At 49.7% G+C, this 15,202-nt stretch overlaps 1 protein-coding gene across 1 annotated transcript in view; it reads left to right on the top strand.

Annotated features, from left to right (window-relative positions):
• The first annotated feature begins 14,775 nt into the window (after positions 1-14,775).
• The window catches only part of DUSP5 (dual specificity phosphatase 5), a 13,370-nt gene continuing 12,943 nt past the window's right edge, over positions 14,776-15,202 (top strand). The window contains exon 1 of the mRNA XM_006088118.3: positions 14,776-15,185. Within this exon, the coding sequence (XP_006088180.1) occupies positions 14,807-15,185 (379 nt within the window). The 5' untranslated portion in view covers positions 14,776-14,806. The remainder of the gene's footprint in view (positions 15,186-15,202) is intronic.

Here is a 15,202-nt window from a genome sequence, read left to right on the forward strand (position 1 = left end):
GAGTGGTCATGTGCAGATTGGATTACAGGGTAGTTAAGATTAGGCGCTCTCTTGAGGATGGTTACTCTTTATTTCAAAGGTATGTTAACCTAGATGCACAGAAACAATGACAGAGCTTGCTTAAGGCAAAGATAAACCTTTTACTAAAAAGTTATAGGCCTGTGGCGTGACTACCCACCTGCCCAGTTAGAAATTTATGGTCAGATAACCCTGTGAGGTTACTTTCCATAGAATCCCTTTTCTCATCCACATCTGCAGCCAACTTTTCCTTAGAGTGGGGTTCCTCTACCTTGGGACTATTGATAGTTGGGGTGGATAATTCTTTTTGGGGGGGGGGATAATTCTTTGTGTATGGGGGTGGGGGTGATGCTATCTGGCCTCTCTACCCCTAGACACTAGAAGCAATGTCTCCCCGGATGTGTCAACAAAAAGTGTCTCCAGACACGGCCAGATGTCTCTTGAGGGAAGAGTCAACCCCCCTCCCCACCCCAGCCCATTCTGCCCCACTGCCCTCCTTGCTGTTCTTTCTTCACCCCAAGTTCTCTGCCTTCTGCCTGGACAGCAACAGGGCTCTCTATTATCTTCCAGGTCTTTTTTTGTTTTATTTTGTTTTTTTATTGATTTCAGAGAGGAAGGGAGAGAGAGAGATAGAAACTTCAATGATGAGAGAGAATCATTGATCAGCTGCCTCCTGCACGCCCCACACTGGGAATTGAGCCCACACCCCGGGCATGTGCCCTTAACCAGAATCAAATTGTGACCTCCTGATGTATAGGTTGACGCTCAACCACTGAGCCACACTGGCCAACTACCTCCCAGGTCTTTATTCAAATGTTATCAGCTTATCAAGACCCTCCCTATTTTAAATTGCAACCCATCTCAATGATCCCCTAAACCCTTCCTTGCTTAAATTTTCCCCCTGGCATTTATCTCTCTCCTGCATACCACAAGTCTTACTCATGTTTTCAGTGCCTATCTGCCTCCAATAGAATGTAAACTCTCTGATGATGAGATTTTGTTTGTTTGATGTTTTGCTTTGGTCTTCTCTGCCCACCCCTGTATCCTTGGGTTTAGAGATAGGACTGTCACACAACAAGCACTCAATAAAATATTCCTGGAATGAGTGAATGAATTGGATAGCTCTCATTCTTTCCTGTCCCACAAGCTCCTGGGTCAAGAGACTGGACATACCTGGTCACTGTTCCAGTTCTAATCCATGGGGCAGTTTTTGGGGGGGGGGGGTTGCAAATATATATGTTGTTTTAGGTATAAAAGAATAATCCCAGCTGACCTTTTCTGAATGTTTCTGAACACCAGGCACTGTGTTAAGCATATGTGTCTCCTTGCTTAACCCTCTACACCAGTGGTCGCCAACCAGTGGTCCGCAGGTGGTCTGTGAAGTCTGAAAGGTTGGCGACTGCTGGTTTAAGGAAATCTTCAGAGTCTAAACAACCCCATGAGGTCGGTTTTGTTATTATTGTCAATCCACGTTTACAGATGAGCGGCAAGGGCTGCAATATCTAATCCAGAGACACATATCTGAGTTTTAAAGCCAAACCAGATGGTCTGACCCCAATGTCCCCCTCATTCCTAACCACTACGGTAGCAGCCTCTCCCAAAAGATGGGGTCATTAGCAGAGAGTCAAATGATAAAGACAGTAAACAGGAAGAGCCCACCACACTCCCAGAAGGAGCTGGTGTTAGCTGATAATGCTTTTACACTGGAGAACTTCTTATACCAGCAGAGTGCATCTAAATATACAAAAAGGTCTACGTGTACATAAAGCCGCACCCCCATCTCGTAAAGTTTTTTGTTTTTTTTCTTTTCTTTTCCAAAAGAATAGTGCCAGACTCTTCGTTCCACTTAGTGTTTTCACTCTCTAATAATACATTCTGGACCACACCTTTAAACCTCACTAAGCGGATGCCTCCTCTTTGGGAAGTTTTAGGTTGATGCTCTGGCTACGGGGCTAAGGATGAAGTGATGAGGGCAAAGCTGAGGATGAAGCCAGATGGGAGACACCATGTGCTGGCCAGACAGCAGCTGGTCTCTTCCGAGTTCGGGAGCTGCCTTAAAAAGTGGTGTTTGTTCTTTGATTGTTTGTTGTTGTTGTTTAGCTCAGGTGGCTTCAGGGTACCATCCCATTGGCTGAAAAATGAATAGGCTTCCTTGCCTGGAAAGACAAGCTTTTCTGGGCAGCCCAGGGTACCCTTTTGGAGACTGGGCTAAAGGGGAGGGGGTGTTATGCCCAGATTTCAGGATCCCCAAGAAACCACACCAGGGAGCCAGCCGTGTCCGATGCAAAAGCATAAGAGTCTTTATTCAAGCCCGGGCTTGGCTCCCCTACCCTCCTTACTGACGCAGCAGCAAGTGGCAGAGAGAGAGAACTCTGTGTGGAGAGGGGTTTTATAGGGGGGTTGGAGTAAGGGGAGGAGAAAGGACTGTGGGCCCTGCCGATTGGCCAGGCGCAAATCAGTGTCTTGTTACACAGGATGTGGTCATATCTATGGTGCGCACTTCCCTTGATTGTCATTGGTTAGTTTAAAGAAGTCCTGGGTGTGGCTAGCAGAGGCTTGGGCTTCCGGGAAGAAGCCTTGCTGAGCACATGGCTGCCCAAAAATGGAAGATCCGGGGTAAGATGGAGGGCGTAGCCCTTACCCTGGGGCAAGATGGAGGGCGTAGTCCTCGCCCTTTCAGGGGGTTTGGCACTTCCATCCTTAGGATCCTTAAGGATCAGGCCCATAACTCATCCCTCAGCTTCCAGGGGTAGCCCTGTGCTAGGTGCCAAACTAGTGCCAATAGTTCATTTAATCCGCACAGTCCATCAGGTAGGCCTCACTACCCGCATCTCACAGAAGAGAAACTGATGCTCAGAATGACTTGGAGTCCGTTCTGCCTGCTGGTGGCCCAGAGGCACTGACATAACTGACTTCCCCAAGAGGATCTGCCCACAGCAAACAGATTTAAGCTGCCTGCCGATATGCATCAAGGGCAGAGAACCCTCATCTCTAACTTCCCCCCAAAAGGAGAATCCTACACCTACCAAGGAGGGTCAGCCCTTAGAGCTGCCCTGAAGGAACCGTGGGTGGGGTGTGCAGATATTATTACTGGAAACCTGAGATGCTAGAGAAACTGATCCTTCAAATAGCCCGCTCACTCCAGCCAGCCGTTTTATAATACAGATCGTGCCTGAGCACCTAATTGAATCTTTCCAACCCCAGTCTGCCAAAGCCACCTGTCAGAGCACTTTCTTTTCAGTGCATTCTTTTCTGTTTTAAAAAACAAACAGGCCCTGACCGGTTTGGCTCAGTGGATAGAGCATCTATCAATAGGAAACCAGGTAAATAACTTCGATTCCGGTCAAGGGCATGTACCTTGGTTGCGGGCACATCCCCAGTCGGGGATGTACAGAAGGCAGCTGATCGATGTTTCTCTCTCATTGATGTTTCTAACTCCCTATCCCTCTCCCTGCCACCTGTCAGAGCACTTTCTTTTCAGTCCATTCTTTTCTGTTTTAAAAAACAAACAGAACCCTCTGCCCACCGGGGTGTAGTCAAGGATATCTATCAATAGGAAACCAGGTAAATAACTTATGCCCAATCCATACCACGGGATCGTCTGAGGCTTTTCCCAAAAGAATTCAGAGCATCCCAAAGATGGTGAGATCACGGAGACCTGCTGGCAAATGAAAAGAAAAATGCAGAATAAATAGCTGAAAATTAGGAAAGGATGCAAACAGCGTATCATTAACTTTATAAGGAAAAATTTGGAAAATACTGAAAAGTAGCGGGAGCATCCCTCCACCAGCTCCCACCCTGAGAAAGAACCACTGTTAACATTTGATCTATTTCTCTCGGGTCTCCCGGACGATGGGGTCATTTTATAGAAGGTGGTGATCAGAACACACCAGTGTGACCAGTTCTCTCATCTCAGCTCTTCCAGCCACATCTGGGGGAGTCTGGGTCTCCAAATGATACCACGCGCTCAGGGCTCTTGTAATTGATACAATAAGGCCAATATGGAAAGCAATGCCCAGGAAATACCACTCAATAAGTGCAGCTATTACTATTTGTAACCTGCCATTTCCCTTTACATCTTTACATAATTGATTTTGGATGTTATTTGCAGCCTTTGAAAACATCCCATTTAATGGCTGTTGGATACACCGATTCCTTTGCCATCCTCTTCTGAGAAATGTCTTGGCTGCTTCCATTTTTACCTTCTTATAAATAGCTCTGTGATGAACACTGTTGTGAATATAGTTTTACCTCCCCCGGATTTGGGAGATGTTCTTTAAGATCATTTCCCAGACGTGGATTTCCCAGACATGGAAGGGTAAGAAACATTTTTAGGCCTCGTATACATACCGCCTGACTGCACCGAGCAGGTGTTCTTTCCTAGACCTGACCTCCGGCACCTTCTTTCACTCCCAGGACCACCCTGCCCCCCACCGGGAGAGACACCTGGAGGCCTCCTTCCTCCCACCTCTGTACTTCCTTCCAGCCTGTCTCCTTCGGCTGCAGAGCCCTCCTCCTCTCTGCCTGAGTAAGCCCTCCCTGGATTTCGGTTCTTGTACTTTTTTCCAGCCCACCCTGACTGTTGGGCCATCTCCCCTTCCACGGATCTAACCCGGCCCCTTGAACTGATCACCCAAACACTGGCTGATGTGCGGACCCTAGTTCCCTTCCATGATTCAGATTTGGTTCCCTAACAACCAGAGAGTAATCCCCTGAGGCCAGACTTCTCTTCCTTCCCCAGTCATCCCAGCGCTGAGCAGTATGGTGCTAGGAACGGAGTCTCCATTTCTTATATTCATTGGGCACAATGTCTTTCTAGGGCCAACTGTCAGCCAGGCTGGGGGCGATGGCTGCAGGGGCCTTCGAAGCTGGTCCCTGGGTCAGGGGGAGAGAGAAAACATAAATAATCAAGTGTAACCACAAAGGACAGGGGCTTTGATGCAAGTTTGCAACAGAGGAGAGAGAAGGGAGGGATCAGCTCAAACTGGTCGGCTGTGCTCAAGGGGTAATACTTGTTGAATGTCTTGCTGTGTGAACCTACACAAGTCACTTAGCCTCTCTGAACCTGGGTGCCTCCATCTGCACTAGGCTCTCTGCACTTAGATGTGATAAGGTTAAATCAGTTATTCAGTAAACTTGCCTAACCAGAGGCATGCAGCAGGCACTCAATAAATGTTTGCTCATGGTGAGGGCTCAGTACAGACTTGTAATAAACTGCCTGGGGCTGCACTGGCAGTGTGTTGGCAGCCACGGGACTCATGCATCTCAGCGGGCCTACTCTGATTGCCTCAGCAGGGGTGGGGCAGCTTTTTTTCTGCGAAGGGCAATTTGAATATTTATATAACGTCATTCACAGGCCATACAAAATTATCAACTTAAAAATTAGCCTGCTTGCCCTAGCTGGTTTGGCTCAGTGGATAGAGCATCGGCCTGCGGACTGAGGGGTCCCGGGTTTGATTCCGGCCAAGGGGACATGCCTGGGTTGTGGGCTCGATCCTCAGTGTGGGGTGTGCAGTAGGCAGCCGATCAATGGATTCTCTCTCATCATTGATGTCTCTCTCTCTCTCTCTCTCTCTCTCTCCCTTCCTCTCTGAAATCAATAAAAATATATTAAAAAAATAATAATTAAACTATAGTTTTAAAAAAATTAGCCTGCTATATTGGTCAAACATTTCATTAACTCACCCCTAATAGCTTGGCAGGGCCAGACCACATGACTTTGTGGGCCTTCTACAGCCCGAGGGCCGGACGTCCCCCACCCCTGGCTTATGGGATAGGTTGCTGGTGCCCATTTCTTCCACCAAGAGGCAAGTTCCTCACAGGGTCTCAAGTCCAGAGTCTGGAGGGCCATGCAGAAGGGCTGGAATTTACTGGGTGTGATGTATGCTTACAAGGAGTCTACTCGTGATTCACCTTCGCCTCCAGTGCAGTGAAGCAGTGGGATGGAATGTCAAAAATGCCTCCTTTTACATCCTTTCTCTGGGCACGCTGAAGATTCCCGTTCAGGCTGCAAATCATCCTGCCCTAACAGGAGAACTGCGCACAAGGCCCAGGAATGGAGGCTTCCGGGGTGATGTCACCCTCAGCTCAAGGAACGCCAAGGGCACCTGGCTGGGCTCTCCAGCTAATTCATCACGTCCGCAGTCAAGGCAGGCTCAGAGCAGGCCCATCCCTGCAGCAGATGCAGCTCAAGGTTATGGCCAAGGTTAAGGCCAATTTATGGCCTGTTAGGTGTCTTTCAGTGCTTGGGGGTGGAGCAGGGATTGCTAGCCTCAAGTTTTGATTTAAAGCTGAGTGAATCCTTAGACACCATCTAATTAAACCCCCTTCCTCTTTTGTAGAGGAGGAAATTGAGGCTCAAAAAGAGAAATTTGCCCAAATTCACACAGGTATGGCATGAGTTAGAAAGCTAGAACTTGAATCTGGGTCTCCTGACTCCTGGTACACTGCTTTCTTTAAACCATGCAGGTGCAATAAGTCTTATTATCATCCTCAGCTCTATCTGGGGTTACCTCTCAACCCACCCCTACCCACCACATACACCAGTCACTATAATATAGGCAATGGAGCCACTATCTATTGGCTAAGTCCCTGAGTAAGCACCAAGCTAAATGTCTAGGATGTATTCTCTAATTTAAGCCTTTCAAAACACCCTTAGAGTGCCCAGCCAGTGTGGCTCAATGGTTGAGCGTTGACCTATGAACCAGGTGGTCACAGTTCAATTCCTGGTCAGCACAGTTCAATTCCTGCCCAAGTTGTGGGCTTGATCCCCAGTGTGAGGCGTGCAGGAGGCCGCCCATCAATGATTTTCTCTCATCATTGATGTTTCTTTCTCTCTCTCTCTCTTTCTCTCTCTCTCTCTCTCTCTCTCTCTCTCTCTCTCTCTCTCTCTCTCTACTTAAAGAAAACACTCCCATAGGAGTGAAGTACTATAACTCCTTGCTACTCAGAGCTTGGTCTGTGGCAGTATCAGTATTACCTGAAAGCTGGTTGGAAATGGCAGAATCCCAGGCTCTAGAATGAGAATTTGCATTTCCATAGGCTCCTGAGACTGTATGTTCACTTTAAAGATAAGGAAACAGGTGCAGAGAGGGGAAGTGACTCTGTGAGTTCCACAGCAAGTCGGGTGCAGAGCTCTGGTGAAATCTGGGCCAAAGCCCTTGCTCTGAACTGCTGAGGTGTAGGAATGTTTTTTCCACTAGTTCTAGTCCTGGGAGAAAGGATTCCAGACACCTCCTTCCATCCAACCCCAACCCCTGCCCAAGAAGCAAGGAAATTACTGGCGAAAAAGAAAATCTCACACACTTTACAAGGTATTTTATGTGTATTATCTTGTTTCTACTTTACATCTCATTAATTATCCCAACTTTTCTCAAGAGGACACTGTAGCTGAGAAGAATTTAAGCCATTTGTCCAAGGCTACATGCTGACCATTTTGAGACTGGGCCTCCCTATTACTCCAGAAATCAATTACTGTTTCCCCAAGTACAGGTGGCAGGAAAGATGATTGTAGGTGGCACACAGATGAAAGTCTCCCACTGAATTATCATATATTTTGTTTTATTTTCACTTGTTATTTTTGTATTGAGGTATCATGGACATATTAGTTTCAGGTATACAGTGTAATGGTTCGATATTCGTATACACTACAAAATGATCACCACATTAAGTCTAGTTACTACTTACCATCCTTCACTATACAAAGTCACAAAATTTTTTTCTTGCAATGAGAACCTTTAAGATTATTTTGTTTTTTGTTTTTTTTTAATTGTCCTGTAGTTGAATTTCTACTACCAAAAACAGAATTAGATTATCAAAACCCAGACACCTTTGTCTAAGACAGAATGAGGGTGTTTTGTTTTATAATGAGTCTCTGTAAAGTCAATTTCAGGAATGATAGAGGTAGCACTCATATAGTACAAAATCCATGAAGGTGATAAAAGACTGAAGTCTGGGAAACATCTCCAGATACCTCATGAGAGAGGGAGAGAGGGAGAGAGGAGGAGGGGGGAGGGGAGAGAGGAAAGGAGAGAGAAACTGGAAGAGCTCTACCCAGAGGCTGTTGACATTTCAAGTAAGGGTGGTTTTCTTCCCTTGGCCCTCATCCTCCTTGCCCCCAGGGTCTTAGTAGAAGCAAATACAATGCTTACTCAAGGGCACACACTCCCCATTAAAAAAAAAAAAAAAAAAGATCAAGATCAGGTTGCACCAGACATATCTTTCTGGGCAGAGTCTCTAGGGCTGAGGCTGGAGAGATGGAAAGCTTGCTCCCTAAACTCCTCTCATCCCCACTGTCTGTAGCTTTCAAGGATGCCCCCACCATCCAGACCAGAGATGAATGCTGCATGGGGGAGGCTGGAACTGGGGATAAAACCCCCACCCATTCTTCAAGGGTAGCCTTTGGCTCCTCAGTAGAGAGGGAGGGAAGGCATCTCTTCGCTTTCAAATGTTTGCTCAACCTCTCCAGGGCCCTTAACAGCCACTCTTTTTGTAGGACCTTTGAACTTTGAGTAAATGGACATTCTTTGCTGTACCCCCGTTTCAGTCAGGGACCACAAGAAAAGAATTCTGGCAAATAAAGTTTTCGCCCTGCCGGCATGGCTCAAAAAAAGTCACAAACTTTTTTTCTTGCAATGAGAACCTTTAAGATTTTTTTGTTTTATTTTTTTGAATTGTGAGGCGTGCAGGAGGCAGCCAATCAATATTCTCTCTCATCACTGATGTTTCTAACTCTCCCTCTCTCCCTTCTTCTCATGAGTTTATCTGGAGATGTTTCCCAGACGTCAGTCTTTTATCACCTTCATGGATTTTGTAATATAGGAGTGCTACCTCTGTCATTCCTGAAATTGACTTTACAGAGACTCATTACAAAACACCCTCATTCTGTTTGAGACAATAGTGTCTGGGTTTTGATAACCTAATTCTGGTTTTGGTAGTAGAAATTCATTGGTAGTAGATGTTCAGATGAGAGAATTGTGGCTCACAGAGGTGAAGTGACTGGCCCCAGGTCACACAATCAGTAATAGCAGAACAGGGACTTAAAGCTCAGGGTGTCACCCTCCAAAGTCCTTGCTCTTAGAATTGGAGGGGTTATTTATGAAATCTAAAGGCTCACCTTTTCTAATACTTCAGCCTGTATTGATCTCTCTTCTTTAAAATCTCTTCAGCTCTCCATACCAAAACCCTCCAGTGTAGTACTTGCTGTGAGAATGGCTCCTTGTCTCTCCTACCTTGCTATATATGTGGGCCTGGTGATTTTTACTCTTTCAACATCCCCCTATACTCAGCAGGTTTTCAGAAGAACAATTCATAGGCTTTTAATAATTTTATCTCTCACTGGCAGCTGAATCAGACAGCCAGTAACTCCCTCTCCTCTGCTATGTCTACTCCCGTCTTATTTTCCTGTGCCATTAGCAAACAATCTCTTCTTGACTGGAACAAATATTACCGCTATTTTAACTAGCTAACACTGAGTTCTTAATATGCACCAGGCACTGTTCTAAGTACTTTACATGTATTGATTCAAGGAATCCTGACCATAACCTGTGAGCTAAGTCCTATTTTCACTCCCACCGTACAGAAGAGGAAACTGAATGGACTGTGTCATCAGGACTTGATGAGTAAATGAATGAATGCTTTGCTGATGGCTAATACTATAGCAACAACAACCATAAAATACCTGATGCTTTCGTCATGCGACACAGCTTCATGTACATGATGTCATTGTCACTCACCATTAGCAGGCAGGCACTGATGTCCCCAGTTTATAGAAGAGGCAATCATAGCTCTCAGAGGCTGGGTGATTTTCAACAGTCACAAAGCATGTGCTGCCTGTACCCCTGAATGAACACTGTATCTGCTCCTGTCTAAGATCCTGGGAACAAGGGAGATGGGGGGACCTTGGGGAGAAAAATACCTATCGGCACAAAAGGCATGCTGTAAGTATTAGGTAAATGAAAAAAAATTGGGAAATAGCAGAGACTGGTCAGGAACCCAGATCTTTGATTCCTAGTCCAGGGCTCCTTCCTTTATCCAAGATGACAAGAAGCAAGTCTTGGGTCCAGATCTTTTTTTTTAAAAATATATTTTATTAATTTTTTACAGAGAGGAAGGGAGAGAGATAGAGAGCTAGAAACATCGATGAGAGAGAGACATCGACCAGTTGCCTCCTGCACACCTCCCACTGGGGATGTGCCCGCAACCCAGGTACATGCCCTTGACCGGAATCGAACCTGGGACCCTTCAGTACGCAGGCCGACGCTCTATCCACTGAGCCAAACCGGTTACGGCATTGGGTCCAGATCTTGACATGGGATCTTAAGCCAGAGCAAGCAATGCTCTTTTTTAGAAAAGCACCTTTTTCACTTCTCTACATTTCCTACAGTAAGTATGCCAATGAAAAGAGGAGGCAAAGGGCATCCTTCTGAGAGGGCTGGGGCTGGTAGGGCCCTGGGGGAGCCTCTGGACCATCCCGGCAGGCCACCTAGCCCCCCACCTTTTGGTTGGATGTGGGAAGCAGGGCTGGAGAGGAATCCCCATGGCTCCCACTGAGGCTGGATGAGCAGGGATAGACACTGGCGTTCCCAGGTCTGTGAAACTCCCTGACATTGGGAGCTGAATGCTGTGTGTGCAGCTGTCCAAGAAGCAGGCCCAGAACATTTTTGAAAGGATAAGTCCTCCAAAGGGTAAGAACCTCCATTCACAATAATGAAGAGTTAGGATGCCTGGTTAAGTGAGGTCCAAGAAACCTAAAAGTCTTCTTGTCCCCTTTTGGGAATAACTGGCAGGGGGGAAAGAATGACAGAGAACAAGGTCCTACCTGGTGGATTCACAATGTTAATTTAAATTCTGCTTTTCCCCCCTGAACCCACCTTTACCTCCATTTCAAAGCCATAGGGAGGGCAGGCATGATTATTTACACAATTCCAGTCTCAGACACCCTCCCTTTCCTCCTAGGCCTGCGGCCAATGAACTCTAGTGCCTGATCCTGGGGTCTGTGCGTCCACAGGGTCCTATTGCCTTCTCACCCAGGGTCTAAGGCCCTGATTTATGCCAACTTTCTTCCCAGGCACCTTCCAAAAAGCCAGCGCTCTCAAGTCTTAGCAAGCACTGGATTCCATTCCACCAGCTTTAAGCTCCTACCATGTGCTAGGTATTTGATGGAGTCACAGATGGTGGGATAAATCCTGGGAGCCTGCGGGCTAATGGCAGGACAGATACATTCATGCATCAGGTTGGGGGAGGAGAACTCCCAGGAGACTGGGAGGGGGGGAGGGGGGTTAAGGGGCGGCTTCTTGTAGGTACAACAGTAGCTCCCAAGGTGGTGTGTGAAGGTGAAGAGGGGCTCCTATACAAAGGGATGGGGGAGCACTCAGGTCCTGTAGAAAGAGTGGAGAAGCAAAATGCTGGGCAAGAAACAGGCAGCTCGGTGTGCCGGAAGGAGCCTGAGAATGCGGGGAGGGAAGGATGGAAGGAAGAAAGGAAGGGAAGGAGGCAGGGAGGAGGGAGGAAGGGAGGGAAGGAAGGAAGGAAGGAGAAAAACAAGGTTAGAGGTGGATTATGATTAATTGGCCAGAACAAGGACCTTGGTGTTCCACTAAGGAATTTGGGTTTTATCAGATAGTGCGTAGGTTGTTGTTGAAGGTTTTTGAGCAGAGCAGGTGGGCTCTGTGCTCAGACCTATACTTAGAAAGATCACATTGTAGAGGACGAGAGCGAGGAGAGAGCTTGGGGGAACTGGGAAGCAGGGCCCAGTGTGGGGGATAGTGGGACCCTTTAACTACATCCGTGGGCAGGACCAGCTATATAATTTGTGGGGTCCAGTGCAAAGGGGAAATGCAGGGTCCCTTGTCCAAAAAGTATTAGGGGTTTAAAGAGTGACAGAGCAGTAAACCAGGCATGGGATCCTTCTACATGTGGGGTCCTGTGCACTGCATAGGTCACACACCCACCGAGCAAGAGGCTCTGACTACAGGGCTGGGAAGGGCAGGGCCAGAGAGAGATCTGGTAGGCAGAGTCCTGGGACCTGGAAATCTACTGGATATGGGAAGTGAGGGAGCAATCCAGCGGACAGATGGCCTTCCTGTACTGGTTATCAGGCCACCCCACTGCATACTGGGCACCCCCTTGGGCCCAGGATCAACTCTAACTTACTAACAAATCTAAACTTCACCCCCTCCTCCTTCTTCCCCCTGCTACCCACCCTGACCTGTTTCTGCAGGGCCCTATCTAAAGGTGTCACCATGTACCCAGTCACTCCAGTTAAAACCCCTGGGTCACCCCCTACTCCTCTCTCTCTCTCTATCCCACCCCTTCTGGAAATTTACTTCCTAAATGCTTCTCCCATCTGTGTGGCCTTTGCAGTTGCTGCTATCACTGCCAAGTTCCGGCCAGCCGTTATCAGCTCAGGCCTGGATTACCCACAAAAGCCTCCTATCTGTCCCTCCGACTCTTGTCTGGACCCCACACCCCCTCTCAAACAAAACATCCGTCCTCCACAGTGCAGCCTCAGGCAGGCCCACTAAGGCTCACCTGACCAAGTCCCCAAGTAAGACTCCCCTCACCCAGGGCTGCTCCAGCCACAGGATAAAATCAAAATGCCTTAAATGGCCCCCAATCACATGACCCTGCTTAATTTTCTAATAAATGCCAGAAGGTCTTAGTCTCCCACACACCTCTAGCACATACCATGCTGTGTTTTTTTCTTTACCTCAAGCAGTTTCCTCTGCTTGGAATGCCTTCCCCTCCCCCTCCAAGGCCTGCCTAACTTCAACTCATTCTTCCAAGTTTGCCTCAGCTCTCCTCGGCTCTTCTCGGCTTCTCCAGCCCCCGCCCCCCCCTTGCTCCCCCAGCTACCCACACACCCTGGATGGGCTTCCATACTGACTACAGGAACTTAAAGAGGTCTGTGGCTGGGCTGGGCCTCCTCTCTGGGCTGGTGGCAGCTGGAGCAGACAGGGAGTCCTGCCCATGTAGGTGCTCCATACCTACATGGCTCTGGGTTCAGATGTCTGGGGGTGGGTGGCACTGGCAGAGATTTTAGGGAAGGCTGGCACACACAACCCCGCCAAAGAAAAAGAAAACCCCACATCACATCTTCTAAAAAAATAATTTTTTTTATTGATTTCAGAGAGGAAAGGAGAAGGGGATAGGATAGAAACATCAATGATGAGAGAGAAATTATTGATCAGCTTGCCTCCCACAGGCCCCCTGCAACCCGGGCATGTGCCCTGACGGGGAATCAAACCCTGACCTCCCAGTTCACAGATCAAGGCTTAACCACTGAGCCACATCACGTCTTCATTAGGACCCCACTAGCAGGGCGAGGACAGGGCCTCTGACTGAACGCAGCTGTGACCCCGAGTCAGTGCCCGCTCGCTGGTGTCAGTTTGATGGCATTTGACTTCAGAATTTGATCTCTGCTTCCTTCTAAAAACCTCATTCCCCTATGCTGGTGGTAGACGAGCCCCTCTAGGGGAGGCAAGCTGCCTTCCACTAAGCAGCCCCTCCCACCACTAGCTAACGATGAAGTGGTTGGTCATGAACGCGGGGATAGAAATATGTTTCCCTCACAGGTGTCCCTGCAGCTGGACTTGAAAGGGTGAACCGTGTCCCGTTCCCCAAGATTGAGGATGGGAGGCCTGAAGCTGCTGGGGACCGGTGGGGGCAGACAGTCTGGGATTATACTTGATCCACGGATAATCCCTCAAATCCAGAAGCCACCTGGGCAGTTGGCTGGACTGAGACCTCTGACCACGGATGTATGTTGATGCTGTAGTAGCTGATTTCACGACAGGCTTTCCAGGGGCCAGAAAAACGGCTCCTCAAAAAACAATTATTCTAATTATTATCGGAGTGTGACAGAGAAAAGGACTGTCAATCCTTTGAGGGCAGAATCCATTTGGAAAGATTAATTGCTGGCTCTTCTCTATTTTTACGTGTACGTTCTTTTATTATGGAAAATTACAGACAGAAAAGTGGAGAAACTGTGACAAACCCCAGGTTCCCATGACCCAGCTTCACCGTCCTATACCAATACAAGCCGGATCTCAACTCATCTATAAACCACCCTTGAAGCACATCCCCACAATGATCTCATTTCTCGCGTAAAGGCTGTGAGGGTCGGAATTCACTTCTGCTTCATCGGGGAGCTCCGGCCCAGGACCCCGCCCTTGCCCTACCCAGCGCAGGGCCCGGCACGGCCCCCTGCAGGTGCCTAACCTACGTCTATGAAACTGAAAATCCGCGTGCGCGGCGCCGGCCCGGCCTCCTCCGGCCCGGCCTCCTCCGCTTCCTCCTCTTCCCGCACAGCGTGGGTCACCGCGGCCCGGTGCGCGCCTGACACCCCCCTGGCAGCCCCGGGTGATGCGCGAGTGAGTCTCTGCGCGCAAAGCCGCAGAGAGCGCCGGGGCGGAGCCTGCCACTTCCTCTTTCTCGGGCTGACTAACCCCCGGCGCCCGCCCCGCGCGCCCCGCCCCGCCCCGGGGCGTGGCCACGGCCGAGGGGGCGGGGAGACTCCCCTCTCCGGCCTTATATGGGCAGCCACGTCACCGGCCTCGCAGTCCACTTAAGACGCGGCGCTGCCGGCGGAATCCCCGGCTTCTGGGGCGGCGAGTGGCCGGGCCGGGCGCCGAGCGTGCGGGGCGGGGAAGAAGAGTTGAGCGAGCGTTCCGGCTCCGGCTCGAGGCTCGGTCGGCCGGCCGCAGCCCCGCGGGCCGCCCTCCTGTATCTCGCCGGCGGGCACCCTGGCCGTGGGCACCTGCGCGGCGCGGGGCCGCTGGGCGGCGACATGAAGGTCACGGCGCTCGACGGGCGCCAGCTGCGCAAGATGCTCCGCAAGGAGGCGGCGGCGCGCTGCGTGGTGCTGGACTGCCGGCCCTACCTGGCCTTCGCCGCCTCCAGCGTGCGCGGCTCCCTCAACGTCAACCTCAACTCGGTGGTGCTGCGGCGGGCGCGCGGCGGCGCGGTGTCGGCGCGCTACGTGCTGCCCGACGAGGCGGCCCGCGCCCGGCTGCTGCAGGAGGGCGGCGGCGGCGTGGCGGCCGTGGACGTGCTGGACCAGGGCAGCCGCCACTGGCAGAAGCTGCGCGAGGAGAGTGCCGCGCGCGTCGTGCTCACCTCGCAGCTCGCCTGCCTGCCCGCCGGCCCGCGGGTCTACTTCCTCAGTGGTGAGCGCGTCGGGGCC

Source organism: Myotis lucifugus, unplaced genomic scaffold (assembly GCF_000147115.1).
Source record: "Myotis lucifugus unplaced genomic scaffold, Myoluc2.0 scaffold_44, whole genome shotgun sequence".
Taxonomy (NCBI): Eukaryota; Metazoa; Chordata; class Mammalia; order Chiroptera; family Vespertilionidae; genus Myotis; species Myotis lucifugus.